The following is an 18,196-nucleotide window of genomic DNA, read 5'->3' as shown; positions in this document are numbered from 1 at the left end:
GGAGAGGAGAAAGTGATCACTCCAGGAGAGAGGAGTGGAGAGAGGGACAGAGAGGGGAAGGTCAGAAGAGATTAGGGCATCAAGTGTGTGCCCAGCAGAATGGGTCGGCCCAGACGGGAGAATAGAGAGTGAGAGAGAGTCGCAGAGGTCGCAAAAGAGTCCAGAGGGGGGACAGGAGGCATCCAGGTGGATGTTGAAGTCTCCAAGAAAGAGGAGTTGTGTGGTTGAGGACAGGAGTGAGGAGGAGAGGTCCGCCCACTCGGAGAGGAAGGAGGAAATTTGACCAGGTGGCCGATAGATAGTAGCCACGGTAAGGGAATGGCTAGGAGAGAGAGAGAGAGAGAGTCGGCAGAGAAGACATTCAAAAGAGGAGTAGGTCTGCATGGGAATAGCAGTGGCGGGAATCCACTCTGGGAAGATAAGGGCCACACCCCCCCCAGCATGGTTGGGCCTGGGCACAGAGAGGATCTTGTAGCCGTCGGGTAGGAGTGTGTCAAAGCTGGTGACAGAGCTGGCCGTGAACCATGTCTCAGTGAGACCGAGTACGTCAAGGTCCAGATCCTCAAGAAGGTGGCAGATATCGGAGGAATGTGTAACGGCAGAGCGAGAGTTAAGAGTGGCAATGTGGAGAAGGTTGCCATCTTTGAAGGACTTCCGGGGAGGGGTACAGATCAGAGGTATGACCTGCAGAGGAGAAGGAGCATGGGAGGGGGCAGAGAGGGAGGGTCGAAGCAAGGTAGCCGAGGACAGAGGAGAGGGGACAGCAGGAGAGGAAAGGAAGTTGATGAGGCGCGTCTATCAAAGAGGTGAAGGTTGGCCTGAGGGCCTTGGACCAAGACGGTCCCATTAGCGTAGACATTAATGATGGCCTTAGAGGAGTGGAAGGAGGCCAAGAGGACGTCCCAGCGGGTGCCACCATTAATGGGAGAAGAGGAGAAAAGAGAGAGCACAGAGACCATATGAAGGGTCCATAGGTCAGGTGAAGGCACGAAAAAGAGGATGTCAGTGAGAGTTTCCTTAGAGGAGGCACTGGTGTAGGTGTCAGCGATGGGGAGGCCTGGGTTGGAGACCAGGATGTCCTTTTTAAACTTTTTCCTACCAGATTTAGTGAGGAGAGCAGGATAGTCAATGGAGAAGCAGTTAGAAAAGATAGGTGAGATAGAGAGCACCATGGGATAGGAGGGAGTGAGGTGGGGGGAGACAGGACAAGCACGAGCGGACAGGAAGAGAGCAGCAAACCCTAGTTTACCACAGATTCAGAACACAGTGAACACAGTAATGCAAATCAGGTACCCAGTGGAGAGGCCACCTAGTTTTGAAAATCCTTCGAGGGTAGAAAAAAACCCTACTTTACCACATTTTTGCAAGGCATAATGAAGACGGGGCACAATGCGAGGAGGTGACAGGTCTAAGTGCGGTGGGCCGAGGAAGCAGGTGGAGCTAACCAAAGGTGGACCGGCGCCAAGCGTCCCCTGCGGACACCTGCAGACACACAGGGAGCCGCAACTGTAGGAGTCGCCCTTGGCCTTGGGGCCCTTAGCCGCAGGGGGCTGCCCAGGAGGGAGAGGTTATAGGCAGAGGGAGGAGAGGAAGGGGAGGGGGTGTGGGCGGGCAGAGAGGCGGGAAGGGAGAGGAGGACCAGGAAGTGGGAGCAGGCAGGCACAACAACGCGCTCAGAGCGCGAAAAGCAATAATCAAAGTTCTTTTTTTAAAAAAATAAATCCACTCACGGAGGCTTGCAAGGTCCAGGTAGGGCTTCCTTGGCCTCCAGTTCCCTTAGGGCTACTGGCGACCGCTCACCCATGCTCCGCTGAAACAAAGAAGAGGTGAGAAGAGGTGGATCCATGAAGAAAAGGAGCAGCAAAGCTCCAGTGCAAGATCGAAGGACATGCTTGTGATATGGTGGTGTTTCTCCTTGCCTTGTGGAAGGCACATCCAGTAAGATGTGCCTTCCACAAGGCAAGGAGTGCAACCTAGGCAGATGAGTGGGCTACCTTGCCACAATGTGCTGGATGGTAAGGTGCAGCAGAGTGAACTGCATTGAAGATGAAGAGCTGGAGGATGAAGGGAGTATGGCAAAATGGTGCTTGTGGTGGGAGTGTCATCCGTTATGAAGAGTAAAAGGACACTGAGGCTGCTTACAGATTTGTGGCAAGTACATTGGTTTTGTGATGGATTCCAATGCCACAGTGAGTATAATGTCACAAGATGCATGCAACGGATTGTTTGGCCATATGAAGCTGACGAAAGTCTGATGAAAGTACAGATCGGCCCGAAAGCAGTTTGAAGGTGAAATAATATCCTTGATGGGATATTTCCAAAGAGAGTTGGATGTTAATGGACGGTTTGCAGAGGACACTTTTTATGTTGCATTCCAAGTTGAGAATTGTCCTAAACTCATGTATTGATAAGCAAGAACGTTTGCTGAGTCGAGAGGAAGGTGTCCTGTAAATACACAAGGAGGTCTTCCCTGATCAACTGGGAAGTCTGAAAGGCTTTGTAGAGTGCATAAGGTTAAGACAAGGTTATGTGCCTTTAGTGAGAGGAAGGAACTGCTGCACACATGGACCACATAAAGGAGGAAGATATAATCAATCTGATTGATATTTCTGTGTGGTTGTAACAAATAGGGGTGGCGAACAAGAAGAATGGAGACATTCCTCGATGTGTAGACTTGTGAGGATTGAATGCAGTGATCTGGGTTGACTGTTACTCGTTACCGAGGTTCGAAGACTTACTGGCTAAGGTCGACGGCATATTTTATTCAACATTGGATTTGAGCGCTGCATACCATCATATAATATTGCATCCTGCCAGATAGGGTGTTCAAATATAGGAGGATGCTGTGCAGATAAGCGCCTGCCACCGCTGTGTTTCAACGAGTGATGTACGTGATGTTCAAGGGAATGCCAGGGGTGGTGGCATTTCAAGATTTGCTTATATTCGGGTGCACAGCAAGATGGCGTATCAGGATTTTGGGTGAATTCTCTGCGATTTTAAAGGCGAGGGATGATTCTGCAGAGGGAGAAATGGGTTTATTCAAAGGCCTCTTTGATGTGCCTAGGCCATGTGATGTCAGCTGATGGAACAAAAGTGAGTGACGGTTTGATGATGGCCATTGGGTGGACACCTAGATCCCAGGATAGGGAGCAGGTGCTGTCATTTTTAGGGTTTTTAATATTATGTGTGGCTTGTGCCTGGATATACCGCTTTATTGTCGAACCTTTGAGAGAGTTGTTGTGCAAGGGGGGATAAAGTTTGAATGGAACAAGATAATAGAGCAGATTTTCCAGTGTCTTAAGAAGAGCATTGTACAAGCTTTTATTTTTTAAGTGTTCCGGGAGGATGTGCCATTCATTCGGACGGTGGATGCCAGTGAATGTGAGGTTGGGGCTGTGTTAATCAATTTAACAAAAAGGCATTTTTCTACAGTAGGTCAAGCGCTGGACACATTCTATTCTTGAAACCTACTTGTTATAGTAAATCAAAGGAATTACTATTACATTAAATCTGTATTATTGATGAATTCATCAAAAAGGATCGGTTCCTTTTTATATTGTAAAATGATTAATGTATTGCAGCTCATGCCAAAACAGTAGCACGTGCTTAGTGATTTGCCAAAGTGGCTTTTTCAAGGCTGATAATATGACAAACACATTTTACATACATCACTTTGTTATGTTATCAGGATTTGTAAAGCGTACGCACGCCCAAAGAATTCAATAAGATAAGAATGTAGTGCGCTTTAGAATATGATAGTTTTCAATTTCCGCCGAAAGACAAGGGGCCTCATTACGACCCTGGCGGAAAGTGACTGACCGGACCGCAACAGCGTAAATAGCGTTTCCGCCATTGCACGAAGGAGCAAAGTGCGGCTAATTACGACCCATCGGGCACGAGCATTACGCCATGGCGGAATCCGAAAGGCTGCGATGGCGGAAATGACCCCAAAACGGCCCTTACCGCCGCCGTACGCTGCACCAGGTGCAATACCGCCACCCATCTTAGCGGTCACCGTAATGAGCGGTCACCGTAACGAGCGGGCACCGCAAATTACGGGCACCGTAAATATACGGAAACGGAAGTAAAAGCATGTGGCCGGAACGGGAAACAGCACGCCGCACAACTATAAAATCCGAATCCCAACACAACCATTAAAAATCCGACCCTGACACACATCCCAACCCGTTAGCAACCCCAGTTAAAAAAATAAATATGGGAAAGGTAGCCAAGAAAGCGTGTGATCGCAAGCGGCAGGTACACTTCTCCCGAGAGGAACTGACCGTGCTCACCGAGACCCTCCAGGAAAATGCCGCCGTCGTCTTCTCCAGTCAAATGACCAGGACGGCCCTTGCCAACAAGAAGGCCATATGGGCCCTGGTGGCACAGCGCGTAAGTGCGGTGGGGACAACACCCCGCACGCCACAGCAATGTCGCAAGCGGTGGGACGACCTGCGGATCCGCGTACGCAGCATACTTTCTGCGAACAGGAACATCGCCACAGCTACCGGGGGGGGTTCAGAGTCGCCCATCAAGTTGACCCCCTGGGAGGATATCTGCGCCTCCACCATAGGAATGGAGAGCATAGAGGGAGTCGGAGGGATGGAGAAAGGAGTGCCGACATCCGGAGAATCAGGTAGGTTGGCCAAGAGAAACAATGCGAAATCCACAAAACACGAACATGTGCAGTACCATGTGACCCCATAGTGCAATACATACTTTGCCCTGACAGCGCCCTCTAAAAGTCAGAATGAATAAACAAATCAATCAAGATGCCATAAACAACCCCTACATGTGCAGCATGCACCCCCTAACTGCAGGCAGCCAAATGAATGCATCCTCAATCCACACGAAAATGAGACCACCTCCAAGGCCCAGTCCCAAATCAGCCTCATGTACCACCCCAATGCATTTGATACGTTGCCATTCCAAATCCGACAGACCCATAACTAACGCTCACCCCTCTTTACTCCACCACAGGGTCCGATACCAACGACGAGCTGCAGGACACCCCTACCAGCACGCCTGCAAAGAGGGCCAGGACCAACGTCCCAAGAGCCTCCACCTCAGGTGCAAGGATCAAGACACGGCAGCAGCAGGAATCAAGTGGCAGCACACTGGAGGGGACTGCAACAGGCACCCCAGCAGCCAGCAAGTCCACAACCCCAGCACCACAGGTCCCCCCAAAGAACGTATCTGATGGCACTGCCTCTGGTGGTAGCAGCACCATAGGTGACACAGCTGTCATGCCAGCATGCTCCGACACGGAAAACAGTGCTGGCGACGTAGGTACCATCCATGACCTTTCCCAATCCCCCTGCATGTTCCATCCCCTACACCATGACGAAACCACGCAGGGGCACCCTGAAGACGACGACTGGCCAACCCCCACAAGTCCTGTGCCAAGGCAACATGTGTTGAGCAGCCCCCCTGTCACACCACCGCAAATGTCCATGGCCCAGCAGAGGCAACAGTCCCTCGACCTGCTGATCGAGCAACAGCAGGAAGTGTCCACGCTACTCAAGGACCATGCAAATGAATGCGGGGGTTCCAGGGCAGCCATGGAAACATCCACCGAGACACTCAGGGCACAAATAGAGAAAAGTAGTGAGAGCCTCAGGGGAGAAATGGAGAGAAGCACCGAGAGCCTGAGAGCACAAATGGAGAAAAGCACCGAGAGCCTGAGAGCACAAATGGAGAAAAGCACCGAGAGCCTGAGGGGGGAACTGCATGCGACGTCCAAAGACGTTTGTGCTGAACTTGCTGCTGTGCGCCGTGTGCTCTCGGAGCTCTCACAAACCCTCAGAGACATGCATGGACGCGAGCAGGCAGAGACATCATCCGTGGCAAGTTCCGTCCAGGGCAGCCCCCAACGCAGATCTGGCAGGAACCTGCGCTCCACGGGCAGGGGTGCCCCTGATACCCGTAGAGGGGGCTTGCAATAGCGTCTACCCACGGACAGCATGCATATTTGGACACTGGTGTTGGGGGGGGAGGTAGTAGGGTGGAGGGGGTGTGTTGGGCTTCACTGGGTGGCGGGTCCATAGGGTGTATAAATCAAATCACATTAACAATACAGCACCTCATTATCATCCAATGACATGTGTGGACATTGATATTTGCGTACGAGGCCTTCATAGGCGTACAGTCCACAATGTGCCTGTACTACACACACACAGTGCCACAGGTCCCCTTTCCGTGTAATAGGCACCATGCGTGGTTGCTAGAAGCATGCATCTATGATGCTCTGTCGGATTGCACGTGCATCCTGTGCCTCATGGACTCCTTGAGGTGCCTCCACATCCCCACCCTCATCATCATCATCATCATCTTCAGGTGCATGCAGTACAGCGTCAGGGGGCATGGGCACATTCCTACGTATGCACATGTTGTGCAGCATGACACATGCCATGACCATCTTAGAAACCTTCTCATGGCTGTACATGAGTGCCCCGCCAGACCTGCTGAGGCTGCGGAAACGAGCCTTCAGTAGGCCGAATGCCTGTTCAATGACCACACGGGTACGTGAGTGGGCATGGTTGTAGTCCTCCTCATGCTCGTTCTGTGGGTTCCGGATTGGTGTAAGGAGCCATCTCTTCAGTGGATACCCGGCATCACCTGTATGAGACGAATAAAGGGTGTCAGTGGAATGATAGTGCTAAGTAGCCCCCCCCCCCCTCCTGCAAGGTCATTGACGCATCAAATGGGCCACGATGTCATGCATGGAATGAGACTCACCGAGTAGCCAGGATCTGTGCCCTGCGTGTCGCTCCATGTAGCGTGGTATTCTTGTGTTCCTCAGGACCATAGAATCATGGGTAGATCCTGGAAATCTGGCACAACAATGCGTAAAGATCTTGTTGGAGTCACACACCATTTGCACATTGATTGAATGAAATTGTTTCCGGTTGCGGTACTGGACCTCCATGGCATGTGGGACAACCAATTCAACATGGGTGCAGTCGATGGCACCAATGCAACCCGGGATGCCGCCAAGTGCATGGAATCCCACTTTTGCGTTGGTAATCTCCTGGTACGTGCGTGGTAGTGTGATGTGGTCGTCGGCGTGCTTCAGGAGGGCATCGTGCACTTGGAAGAGTGTCCGTGAGAACAGTGGCTGTGAAATGCCATGCAACTGTCCCACTGTGTGCTGGTAGGTGCCTGTGGCCAGGAAGTGGAGTACAGACACCACCTTCAGTAGGGGTGGGATGGCGGTTGGGCTATCTATCATGCTCACGAGGTCAGCATGTGTCATGTCCACAATGGCGATTATGGTGTCCCGGTCCAAACGGTAGAGGGTGTGGATCTGCTCAGCAGTGAGGTTGAACGGATCAGCTCGGAGGCGTGGGATTGCGGGCCGCCTGCGTGGTGGTAGTGGCAGTGCTTGTGGGCCTTGCTGACCCTGCCTTGCCCTCCTCCTCCTCCTTCTCCTCCGTCTCCCCTGTGCGCCCGGTTGTTGTACCTGTTGTTGTTCGTCGTCTTCTTGTAGTTGTAGCACTTGCAGTGCTATCTGGTCCCCCAGGCCCAACATCGCTAGTCCTGCCGGTAGCATTTTGGAGTGGGAGTGGTTGTGGGAGGGGTTTGGGTCTGCTATATATGTGCTGTCGGCCTGTATGGCCTCCACCTGTGCTGATTGAATGAATCTGTGGCAGATGCAATCCCTTCTGGCCGAGCACGTCCCGCACGTAAGGCTGCATTTGGCCGCATGGCATCTTGGGATTGGAATCATGTATCAAATCCCGATGGCAGTGTGATGTACTTTGACTGATTTTCATGCTATGCTCCCATTGTTACACATGCTATGATTGCAGCCGCTTACATACCTGTGAAGAGTCAGTGGTATGTAGGGCTCGATCGATGGCCGACCCTCATGCAGCACAGTAACGTACTTCACCGACGGGCGTGGCGTCCCATTTGTGATTGCAGCCAGTTAGCATTATGACACACAGCCGCACTACATTGATGTAATTGTGAATGCAAGCGTTCACAGAAGCCTTTTCGACGTAATGTTGCAAGTGAGGAATTCGAAGGCCAGCATTTTTGGTTTTGAAGTAGCGGCGAGGATACGCCCACAGGTCTGGCTGGGAATGTAACGTTCTATTGTAGAATGTCCTTGGGACATGGCCCATAACGAGCAAGCAATGAATGATATGAATTGAATGGGATGCGCAATAGCGTAGTGGACGATAAGGCAGGACGTTCCCAAATCCATCTTGCTTCACAACACTACAGATCCGGCCAGGAGCACAGTGGTTTTTGCAGACTGCATTACGCACAGACGCGATGGAAGTTTCACATATTATGTGAGTGAATATTCATGCGTTTTCATTGCGGGATGAGGGAATGATGAATGGATGCATGGACAGATGATTCCGTTTAGGGTCTGCCATGTACATGGGTTTTTTGAATCACTCCCCTTCCCCTGCGCTATGTGATGCAAGGCTGCCATAGTGGGACTTACGTCTATCTGCCCTTGTCGGATCCTCCCTGTCTCGACGCGCCTTCATACACTTGTGTCTAGGCACGTTACTAATCCCATGTCATGGGTTCTATCTTGACGGACGCATGCACAGTAACCGACGTTGCCAATGGTGTATTTACCTCGATTGATTTCGTTATGAATCGATACTGATTTAGGGGTCTGTATATTCCTTTGGAGTGGGCTAGCATGCATATGGGTGTGGATTTGGTGTGTTGAATGAAGATTGTAATGCATCATGAGTCCCGTAATGCAATCGGTTAATTTGTGTTTCATTTGGGTGACAGGTATCTCCTGCCCTATTGCAGATGCCATCTCTACGCCACTCCTCCAGATGGGTTTTACTCTCGACACCTGCAGCTTCGGGTGAATCAGTGGAGCACCATTTCGATCTTATGGGACGATCGCCAATGGGCCACATGCCCTTACGCTGTACTGGTGGCTAGGTGCAACATTTCGGCCTTTCAGCTCGACTAGTGCCTGCCTCATGGGACGGACCTGCGGTTCTTGCCGCTTCCATGTTGCCTTTTGGAACGTTGATGTAGGCCCTGTGTGCCATGATGGTACAGGGCGTCACACAAGTGGAAGCTGGTCAATTATTGCAGATGCAGCCCTCGGTGATGATGGATGTTTTGGTGTTATTTTGCAAATTGCTGTGGGGCCTTTGTCATTTGGATGTGCATTTAAATTGTATTCCGATATTTGTCGTGTTGCGTTATTCTTTGCAGGTGATGTGGCGATTTTCGATTTGTGGCGGTATGTATTGCGAGATGATCTGCATTGTGTTCCGCCTTCTGAGTTGAGTTGTGTGGTACAGTACTGGCCGCGTTTGCCTACGTAGCACAGTATGGTCACGGATAGGGGCTGCCATTGTGACTGTTTACATGATGTGCTGTTCAGGGGCGGGGGATTGGCTTTTGGCCGACTGGTGCCTGTCAGCCAGGTCGATTGGTGGAATGATGGGATGTTCAGAATGTGGCTGGTCACAGGTGCCTGTGTTTGCGTGCGTTTGTTGGAGGGGGACTGGGGTCATGTCCATTGGAATAGCTTCTGTATTCATGCCATCTGTGCCCTGCAGCTCCCATCGGCCCCTCTTGGGATGAGCCTGGCTGCTCAGTCACTCTGCCAACTTGTGTGGTACATGCTTCTGCTGATGGTTGGTTTGTTTACTGGCAAGAGTACAGGGCTGGTGCAATCCCCCTCAGGATGCTGTTTTGGATGTTGCCTTGCGCTGGTGGCAAGCGATGGGGGACTACTGTTGTTTTGTGTCATGTGTTCTTGATTTTCATTTTGATGTATTGTACCTTCACATGCCTGTGCTGCATCAGTACGGCTATGGTGACATGCCGTACATGGATGCCCACTCACGGGGCGCTTTGAGCCCCTGCATGCATTTCTACGTTGGCATGCATGGGTGAATTGTAGATTTCACTGGTTGCATAGTGTGAGTACATTGCGCCTGCCAGGAGTTGTGCAATGTGGCCAGGGAGTGGAGTACAGGCACTCAGTGGGCCATTTACGGTTGGTTCACGATGCCGTATTTCTCGCCATGGCGGAATGGTACTTTACGACGTGCTTGATGGCGTTCAGTACATGTCCGCTAGGGTCAGAATTCGCGTACCGTTGCGCCATGGCGGTGATTCCGGTTTTGCAAGGCGCGCGTGCGCGTACTTGGTGCAGTTAGCGTTGCCGTTCACTGCGGTGTCGCTAATGGCATCGTACTTTACGGTGACGGGTCATAATCGCAACGAGCGGTGTTCGATGGCGGTATTGCATTTCCGCCATCATTTTTCCATTTCCGCCAGGGTCGTAATGAGGCCCAAGGTATTTAACAATCCTCCGTAAGTCAAGGGGAAGTTCATTCCGAGCTTTGGCAGCCACAACAGAAAAGGCACGGCCACCAAAGCGGGCGCGCCTAAACCGAGGGACGTCAATCAAGAGGGCAGAGTGGGAGCGGAGAGGGCGGGTAGGAAAATAGCACACAAATTTTGCTTGCAAGTACTCCGCTCCAATGCCGTAAAAAGCCTGATGTACCATACACATAGATTTGAACATAATCTGAGCCGCCACAGGGAGCCAATGTAATTGTCTCAGCAGATGGGACATGTGTGTTCCAAACAGAGGGCGATGAATGGATCTCGCCACTGCATTTTGGAGAAGTTGTAGCCGCCTGACCAGGTAAAGAGGCTGCCCTAGATAAAGGGAGTTACAATAATCAACTCCACTCAAAACTAGGGCAGCTACCACAGGAGCTTGGGAGGCTATGGGGATGAAAGGGAGAACCTTCCTCAAGACCCAGAGTTTTAAAATGGCTGGTCTTGCAGACTGCTGCCACCTGCTCGTCCATGGTCAGGGAGGCAGTGATTTGTATCCCCAGATTTCTGATTGACGGAACACGTGTAGGAAGTTGGCCAAGGGAAGAGGGCCAAAAGTCATTGGTCCAGAACAGATGGGGGGGGGGTAGTACCTACAACCAGTACCTCAGTTTTGCTAGCATTTAACTTTAGACAATTGGAGACCGTCCACCCCCATAGCTCCTCCAATTTGATGAAACAATTTTACCAGACAAAGTGCAAATATTGTTAGATACATTTCATAATGTTTTATATAAAAAAAAGATTGTATCCAATGTACAAATGTTCTTACCTTTTATGACCGCTTTATCTAAAATTACATTTATAAATTGTTTGTGCTATGAAAAGCCATAAATATTCCATTAATATGAATATTCCAATTAGATGGCATTTGTCGGATGCATTTATTAGGATGCTCTCTTACCTAATAGATTTTCTTTAGAGGCCTTCCTCATGCTATAACATTTCAGTCAAAGTACACTTTTTGGAAGTAAGGATGATGATACCTGTGAAAACAAATAATTATCTGTTCACCTATTGTATCATGACTATAGCTGAATTAATGTTACGTTCCCTTACATAACCTATTGTGGCTTGTAGCTTATCTTTTGTAAATGGTTGATTATCTCCCTTTGGCAGCATTCCATGTGTGCGTGCATATACTTATACTACTTGTGATGTCACGACATTTGTTAAAGTCATGATGTGATATGTCCCGTATTCCACAGAAGGGTGTAGGGGAAATTCATGAGAGGGTGCTGCAGTCACAGTGGAGGAACAAGATACGCTATGACGGTCGCAAACTGTCGCAAGTGTACGACAGAGCTTGAGGTGAAAGTGGGTGACATGGTACATTTGAAGAAGCCATTAAATGTTGCCAGAAGGTCACCCTTTGTCACTGAGGTTGGTCGCAGTGCTCTTAAGCTTAGGAATGGTGGATGGTGGAATAAGGAGAGTGGTCACAGCACAGAAGATGCGGGAGGGGTTGGATGGCACATGGAAAGAATAATGTTCCACGAGTGAGGATACCAAATAGGGGTGTTGGGATGAACTCTGAAGTACAAGTCTAGTGTGGGTGGTGCTGGGTGAGTGTATGAGGATAGGGTTGGGGCTAGTGGGAGGCAGTGTGGAGGTCAAGTGATTGGGATGTAGACGAAGACAGGCGCTGTGCAATGGATCATCTCAGACACAATAATGCTGAGTTCCCTAACAAATGTATAGATTGTGTTATGATACAATTCTGTATGTTCATATTTTGAGGTTGCTTTTTGCATCTTGTTGTCCCCGATGTTTTGTATTGTGGAATGGGGGGTGTGTTACAGTGGGACTGGTCGCATGGTGTGGGGAATCAGGGAGGAGCAGGAGGAAACGCTTGGGAGGAAGGAGGGGGTTGCCATTGTTCTCTACGGCTCTTAATACACTTATGTTCACTTACCTGATGATTCATTGGTTCCTCCTCTGTATCCGTTTTCCCTCCTTTTTGGTGAAGAGGACTTGCGTACCATAAAACTCCTCAATCTTTAAAAAGAATACTGGAATAACATAATAAAAGATGGTATTGAGGAACACCTTTCATTATTACCTGTTAACCACTTATACGATTAACTATTGGACAATATCTTTAGGCTGGTTACGAATTGCATTCAGGTTTCAAGGGAAAGTGGCCCTCTCCTGTGAATGTTACTTAGTTAAGCCTGGATGTACACCACCCGCTCTGAATGCATTACAGAAGCCTAATGTAATGTGGCCTGCTCATGCTTCTGCGTTTGACAACACAATGCAAACAGTATAGTACTTGCACTGTTTAGAATTATTCATAAATGTTTATCTTGACATATATTAGACCAAAATGACAGTGGCGACCTACACATTCAGGGGAGTGACTGCATTTTCGGTTTGTGATTTACTAGTGTCTGCAAATTGCATTCTTAATCCCGCAAATGTTCGACACTAGTCATATTTACAGAACCTTAAGCGATGGTCTGCTCAGTAAATTCCAGCGTGTCCTTTTTCTTTCTTGTTTTCAGGATTTCGTGATGCGTTATAAAGGGGAGATTGATCACTGGATTGGCCTGAGGAGGGATTCTGATCAGCCCTGGAGATGGGTCAATGGCACTGAATTCAGCAACTGGTAAATCCTTATTTCTTGTTTAACTCCCAGTCCAACAGTTTAAAAGTATTGAGCTCACATCACATTGAGAAGCTAATCACTGGTGGCTCTCAACAATTTAAAAAGGTGCAGCACAAAGTACGGCTTCCATAAACGTGTGCTTTTGAGTTCTAGCATTGTGAGGATGTCTTTGGGTGTGACATGCGTGAGGGTGCAAGTCAACCCCAACACCAACATGTTTGGACGATAGCTCATGGGTATGTATATGGGGAGGCCTGATGCAAACCATTCCATCCTCTGCTCAGTGTAGTCAATGCGATGATGCAGCCCTAAAGGTCCCTCCAGAGTAGGACACTGCTAGGCATTTAAAAGAGTAGGTATCCTGGGGTCCATATTGCCCCATTTGAAAGGACCTTTGGAGGCTCGGAAGGAGAGCATTGCCCACCTAATAATGGGCAGCACAGTCTATGCATGCTGTTTATCAAGTAAAAATAAACCCGCCTCACTTCCACCCTAGATGTTATGATGAGGTAATGATGGCTATAATACTATTGCCGGCAGTGCCCGCATTGGAGCCCTCCTTGAGTGCCCTCCCCGAATCGGCCCTTTAACCTCGTCTCTGGGATCTTCCTTACCAAGAAAGCCAGCCTGTGCGGGTGTTATTGCCTAATTATGTACTCCACATGTAATTAAGCAACATCATCTCGTGTTCCTAGTAGGAAAGGGCCGGTACTGTCTTTTAAAAAAAAAAAAAAAAATCTCAACAGAATAAAATCTGTACTATCCTATATAAATAATTGCTGTTTAGAGGTGCCTACGGAGAGGTACATGCACACACTATTTAGAGTCCCTGGAGTAAGGGATATGTCTGCTTAAGGTTCCTTAAGGTGAATACCTATGATTTGTAACTGTATAGCAAGTTGCCATACACACAAAATACCTTTCAGCATTTGCTCCCACTCTGTCAGGCAGCAGATGAGGCCTATCCCAGTGGTTGTGCATGAACACACGAGTGAGGTTGTACATGCTTTGACAGTGTCCTGATCCACATAGTCATCAGGTGGCATTCTTGTGAATTGTTATGATTGACAGTTATGTTAAAACATACTTTTGAGTGAGAAAAACAAAATGTAAATTAATACATAGTAATGTTATGTTAAAACATACTTTTGAGTGATCAAAACAAAATGTAAATTAATACATAGTAGTAATATGTTGTTTCAAAGTTATTAGAAGTGTTAGATGCCTCGTGGATGTTCTATATAGAATGTTTACCTACGTTGTTGTATTCTGGAACCAGCTGTTGTTCAGTTGAAGATTGTATGTTGAAGTGCCTGCTGTCGCGAGTCGTTACTCCAATAAAACTTAAAGGAAATGGTGAGAGGCGTGGAATATTCACTTAAGATTGGCGACGAGGGTTAACTGGACCGCACTTCCCCTACCCGACTGCAGCCAGCGCCTGTTCCCAGCTGGTTCCTCACCACGATCCTCCCTGCCATCGCGACAGCAGGCGGAAGCAAGGATACCAGGTCAGGAGGTGCATGGTGGGGCTGGAAGATTTCGTTTGGGCTGGAGGATTTCCTTTGACACTATGTCAATTCAGCGAATTAACCCGATGGGCATTCCAGAGAGCGGGGCGTGACCTGGAGTCCAGCGTCCCCTATCTCCAGCGTGCCACACCTAGCAGCAAGCCACTGTTTGGTTTCCATGCGCAGGGATAATTAACGCAGAAACGTTGGTTTCAGGCGGCCCCCATTCTCCACCAGCTTTGCTCGAGCCGCGGCCTACGCCGCGTTTGTTTACTTTGGTTTCCCCTCCTCCCGAGCGCACGTTAGTGGGCGTGGCCTTACACGCATCGCAGAGAGCGCTGCTGGAGCACAGGCTGAGGCTGCTATTGTGATCTGGGTTGCATGGCAATGCCTGCACAGGAAAGCCAGTGTTCTAAGGACATTGTGAGGCAGACAATCACTAATAAAGCAGCCTAGTTACAGCTCAGCAGCCATTGTTGTGTTTTTCGGACCGGCAAGTGCAAATTGAAGGTGCAAATTAAAGACTGGGCACAGCTATCATAATAGGTAGTGATTAGAGACTAGGGAAAACTGTCGTCAGCGGTTGAGCCCAAGAAGCATTTGTGACATTATACTTCTGTTGAAGCATGGCAGCTACGATACCCCCGCCCACGTCATTTCTATTGGAACCTGGCCGTCCACCCATCAGGTGGGATAGGTGGAACTATCTAGTGGCAATGGGAGGAGATAGATTTAGTTCTGCTAGGAAGAAAGCCCTGCTACTCCACAACCTGGGACCTGAAGGGCGGAGCATTTTTGATGGACTGGCTAGAACCCAAGGAGCAGAAGCGGGTGATGCTGATGAATATGCCACGGCCCTAAAACAATTGGAGGAGCACTTTGAACCAAAAAAGAACGTGACATTTGAAAGGCATAAATTCTTTCAGCGCGCAAAAGAACCATCTGAATCAGTTGAATCCTATATTGCATCTTTAAGGACATTGAGTCATACCCGTGACTTTGAGTTATTGACTGACTCACTGATAAGGGACCAGCTTGTGAGATGCACAAATAATACGAGAATTCAGGAAAAGCTGCTGGCCAAGGACATTAAGTTAGAAGAAGCTATCGAATTGGCCAGAAGCATAGAGCAAACAACTCAATATATTAAGGAATTGAAGGTCGATAAGCAGACTCCTCAGGCTGTATGTGCGGTAGGTCAAAGGAGGAAACCTAACTTCAATTCAGGCAAAAGGGAAGTATGGAACTCAGATGTGGCAGCCCCAATCATGGTCCAAATTATCCCACTTGTCCAGCCACCAAGTTTGCTGAGTGCTTTAGATGCAAAGGCAAAGGACATTTTGCCCATGTATGCAAGAGTTCATCCATCAATCTGGTGGAACCGAGAGGAAACAATGCAACATCAAACCAGATGGCATACAATGAACCAGAGATGGCGGGCACACAAACTGCGCCGAGACTTGTATTTGAAATATCAGTCGTCTCAGGGGAACAAAAGGGACCTGTGGATGAATTTGAGATCGAGGGGTGCAAGATGACAATGAAAGTTGATACATGTTCACAATGGACCATCATATCGAGGAAAACCCTAAACAAAATACTGGGGAAAGACCAAGACTCGCTTACACCAACTGATGTCCAGCCCTGCGGTTATGGAGAGTCGTCAATAGACATACTAGGACGGTTTCATGTGCAAGTGAAGTACAAGGACAGGAGATGCTCTGCAGACATATTGGTGGCAGAAAGAGGTGCCTCATTACTCGGATGGGAGGAACAAAGAAAATTAGGAGTGAGAGTCCAAGCAAACGCATCAGAACCTTTCACCATCGCTGAGATTGAGGATACATGGTCCAGAGAGTTCCCAGAAGTGTTCACTGAGGAGCTAGGCAAACTCAAACAGTTTGAACATCACATTAAACTCAAAAGAGATGCCCAACCAATTGTTTACAAAGTGAGACATGTACCCTTGAATATGAAAGGACAACTACGTGACAAACTTAAGTCTCATGAATAAAGAGGTAATTGAGCCTGTGACTGCAACAGAATGGTTATCAATGGTGGTACTAGTCACCAAAAGCAATGGAAAATTAAGATTATGTGTGGCCTTGCAGAGTTTGAACCAGAACATATTGGTGGAGAGGCACCCACTACCCAATATTTCAGAAACACTTGCTACATTGGGTGAACCCCAGTGGTTTTCTGTTATTGATCTGTCAGCAGCGTACCACCAGGTCCCACTTTTTGAACAATCACAACATCTGACAGCATTCATTACTCTGGAGGGAACATTCGAATTCAATAGGATGTCACTTGGACTAACATCGGCGGCATCAGTGTTTCAGAAAGTTATGGAGGAGATATTGAGGGGCTTAAACAAAGTATCAGTGTTTCAAGATGACATGTTGGTATTTGCTGAAGATGTGTGAGCATGATAGAGTGTTGAGAGAGGTGTTAAGCAGGCTTAAAAAGGCAGGTTTGACAGTTCAAAGAAGTAAGTGTAAGATTGCTGTCAAAGAGGTGGAATATTTAGGCCATAAAATATCAAAGGATGGCATTTCACGAAAAGAATCACTTATCGAAAGTATCAGTAATGCTCCCCAGTCCAAGGATAAGGACCAGTTGCGTACATTCGTGGGTCTGGCGGAATATTACCACACATTTTGAATGGATTTGCGGTGATATCATCTCCCTTGAGACAACTACTCAACGGTGTGAAATGTGTGGTCCGCAGAATGCCAAGGGGCATTTCTGTCAATCAAGAAAGGAATAACACAAGCACCATCACTGGGAGGATTTATTTCAGGCAGGAAAACCACCCTATCAGTTGATGCTAGTATACTAGGGTTGGGTGCCACATTAGTTCAAGGCCATTGAGAGGTGCGGAAAGAAACTATTGGGTTATAGAGAGGGAGGCATTGGCTGTGTCATGGGCCATTTCACATTTTAAGTTTTTCCTATGGGGTCCGACATTTCAAGTAAGGACTGACCACAAATCATTGGTTCAGTTGATGGGCAGTGTCGATTGGGCCAAGGGATCCCCAAGAATATCTAGATGGATGGTGGAATTACTGGGATACAATTTCACAGTATGCTACATACCTGGTAAAGAAAATGTTGTGGCAGACTGTTTATCAAGGCTACTGGTGGGAGGTGGTGAAAACACTGAAAGTACTGGTTGTCAAGAGTTCAGTATATCTGAAATTGAGTGTAATGTGATTGACAAAAATGAATGGGCAAGTGCAGACAAAGAAGATTTGGTATTGAATCAGATTAAATTGTGGACAAAGGAAGGGTGGCCTCACTAAAATGAGATTGAAAGAGGGTATGAGAGATACTATGAAGTTATAGAGGAACTCAATATGACTGAAGATGGACAAACATTTACAAGAGGAAGTAAATTAGTACCTCTGAGTGGAGTCAGATCCCAATTAATGAAAGTAGCTCATCAAGGGCATTTAGGTATTGGAGGCACAAAAAGGTATTTCAGGCAATCATTTTGGTGGCCCGGATTAGAGAGTGAAGTTGAGAAATGTGTCAAACTGAGTGTGTGAAGAGTGATAGGGAAAAATTGTGAGAGAAGCTACTTTGATTCCAGTGTGTGTGCCCAGTGAACCTTGGCAGAAAGTAGCTGTTGACTTAGTAGGACCTATTCAAGAACTAGGTGAAGGTTATAAGTACTTGGTGGTTTTGGTAGATTACCATACAAAATGGATTGAGTGGAAAG

At 48.2% G+C, this 18,196-nt stretch overlaps 1 protein-coding gene across 1 annotated transcript in view; it reads left to right on the top strand.

The window, feature by feature from the left end:
* The window catches only part of LOC138580180 (C-type lectin domain family 2 member D3-like), a 131,726-nt gene that overhangs the window by 71,614 nt on the left and 41,916 nt on the right, over positions 1-18,196 (top strand). Inside the window, exon 4 of the mRNA XM_069650508.1 lies at positions 12,861-12,964. Coding sequence (XP_069506609.1) covers positions 12,861-12,964 — 104 coding nt within the window. The remainder of the gene's footprint in view (positions 1-12,860; positions 12,965-18,196) is intronic.

The sequence above is a fragment of the Ambystoma mexicanum genome, chromosome 3p (genome assembly GCF_040938575.1).
Source record: "Ambystoma mexicanum isolate Mex_15411 chromosome 3p, UKY_AmexF1_1, whole genome shotgun sequence".
Taxonomy (NCBI): Eukaryota; Metazoa; Chordata; class Amphibia; order Caudata; family Ambystomatidae; genus Ambystoma; species Ambystoma mexicanum.
This window is presented reverse-complemented; position numbering and strand designations above follow the sequence as displayed.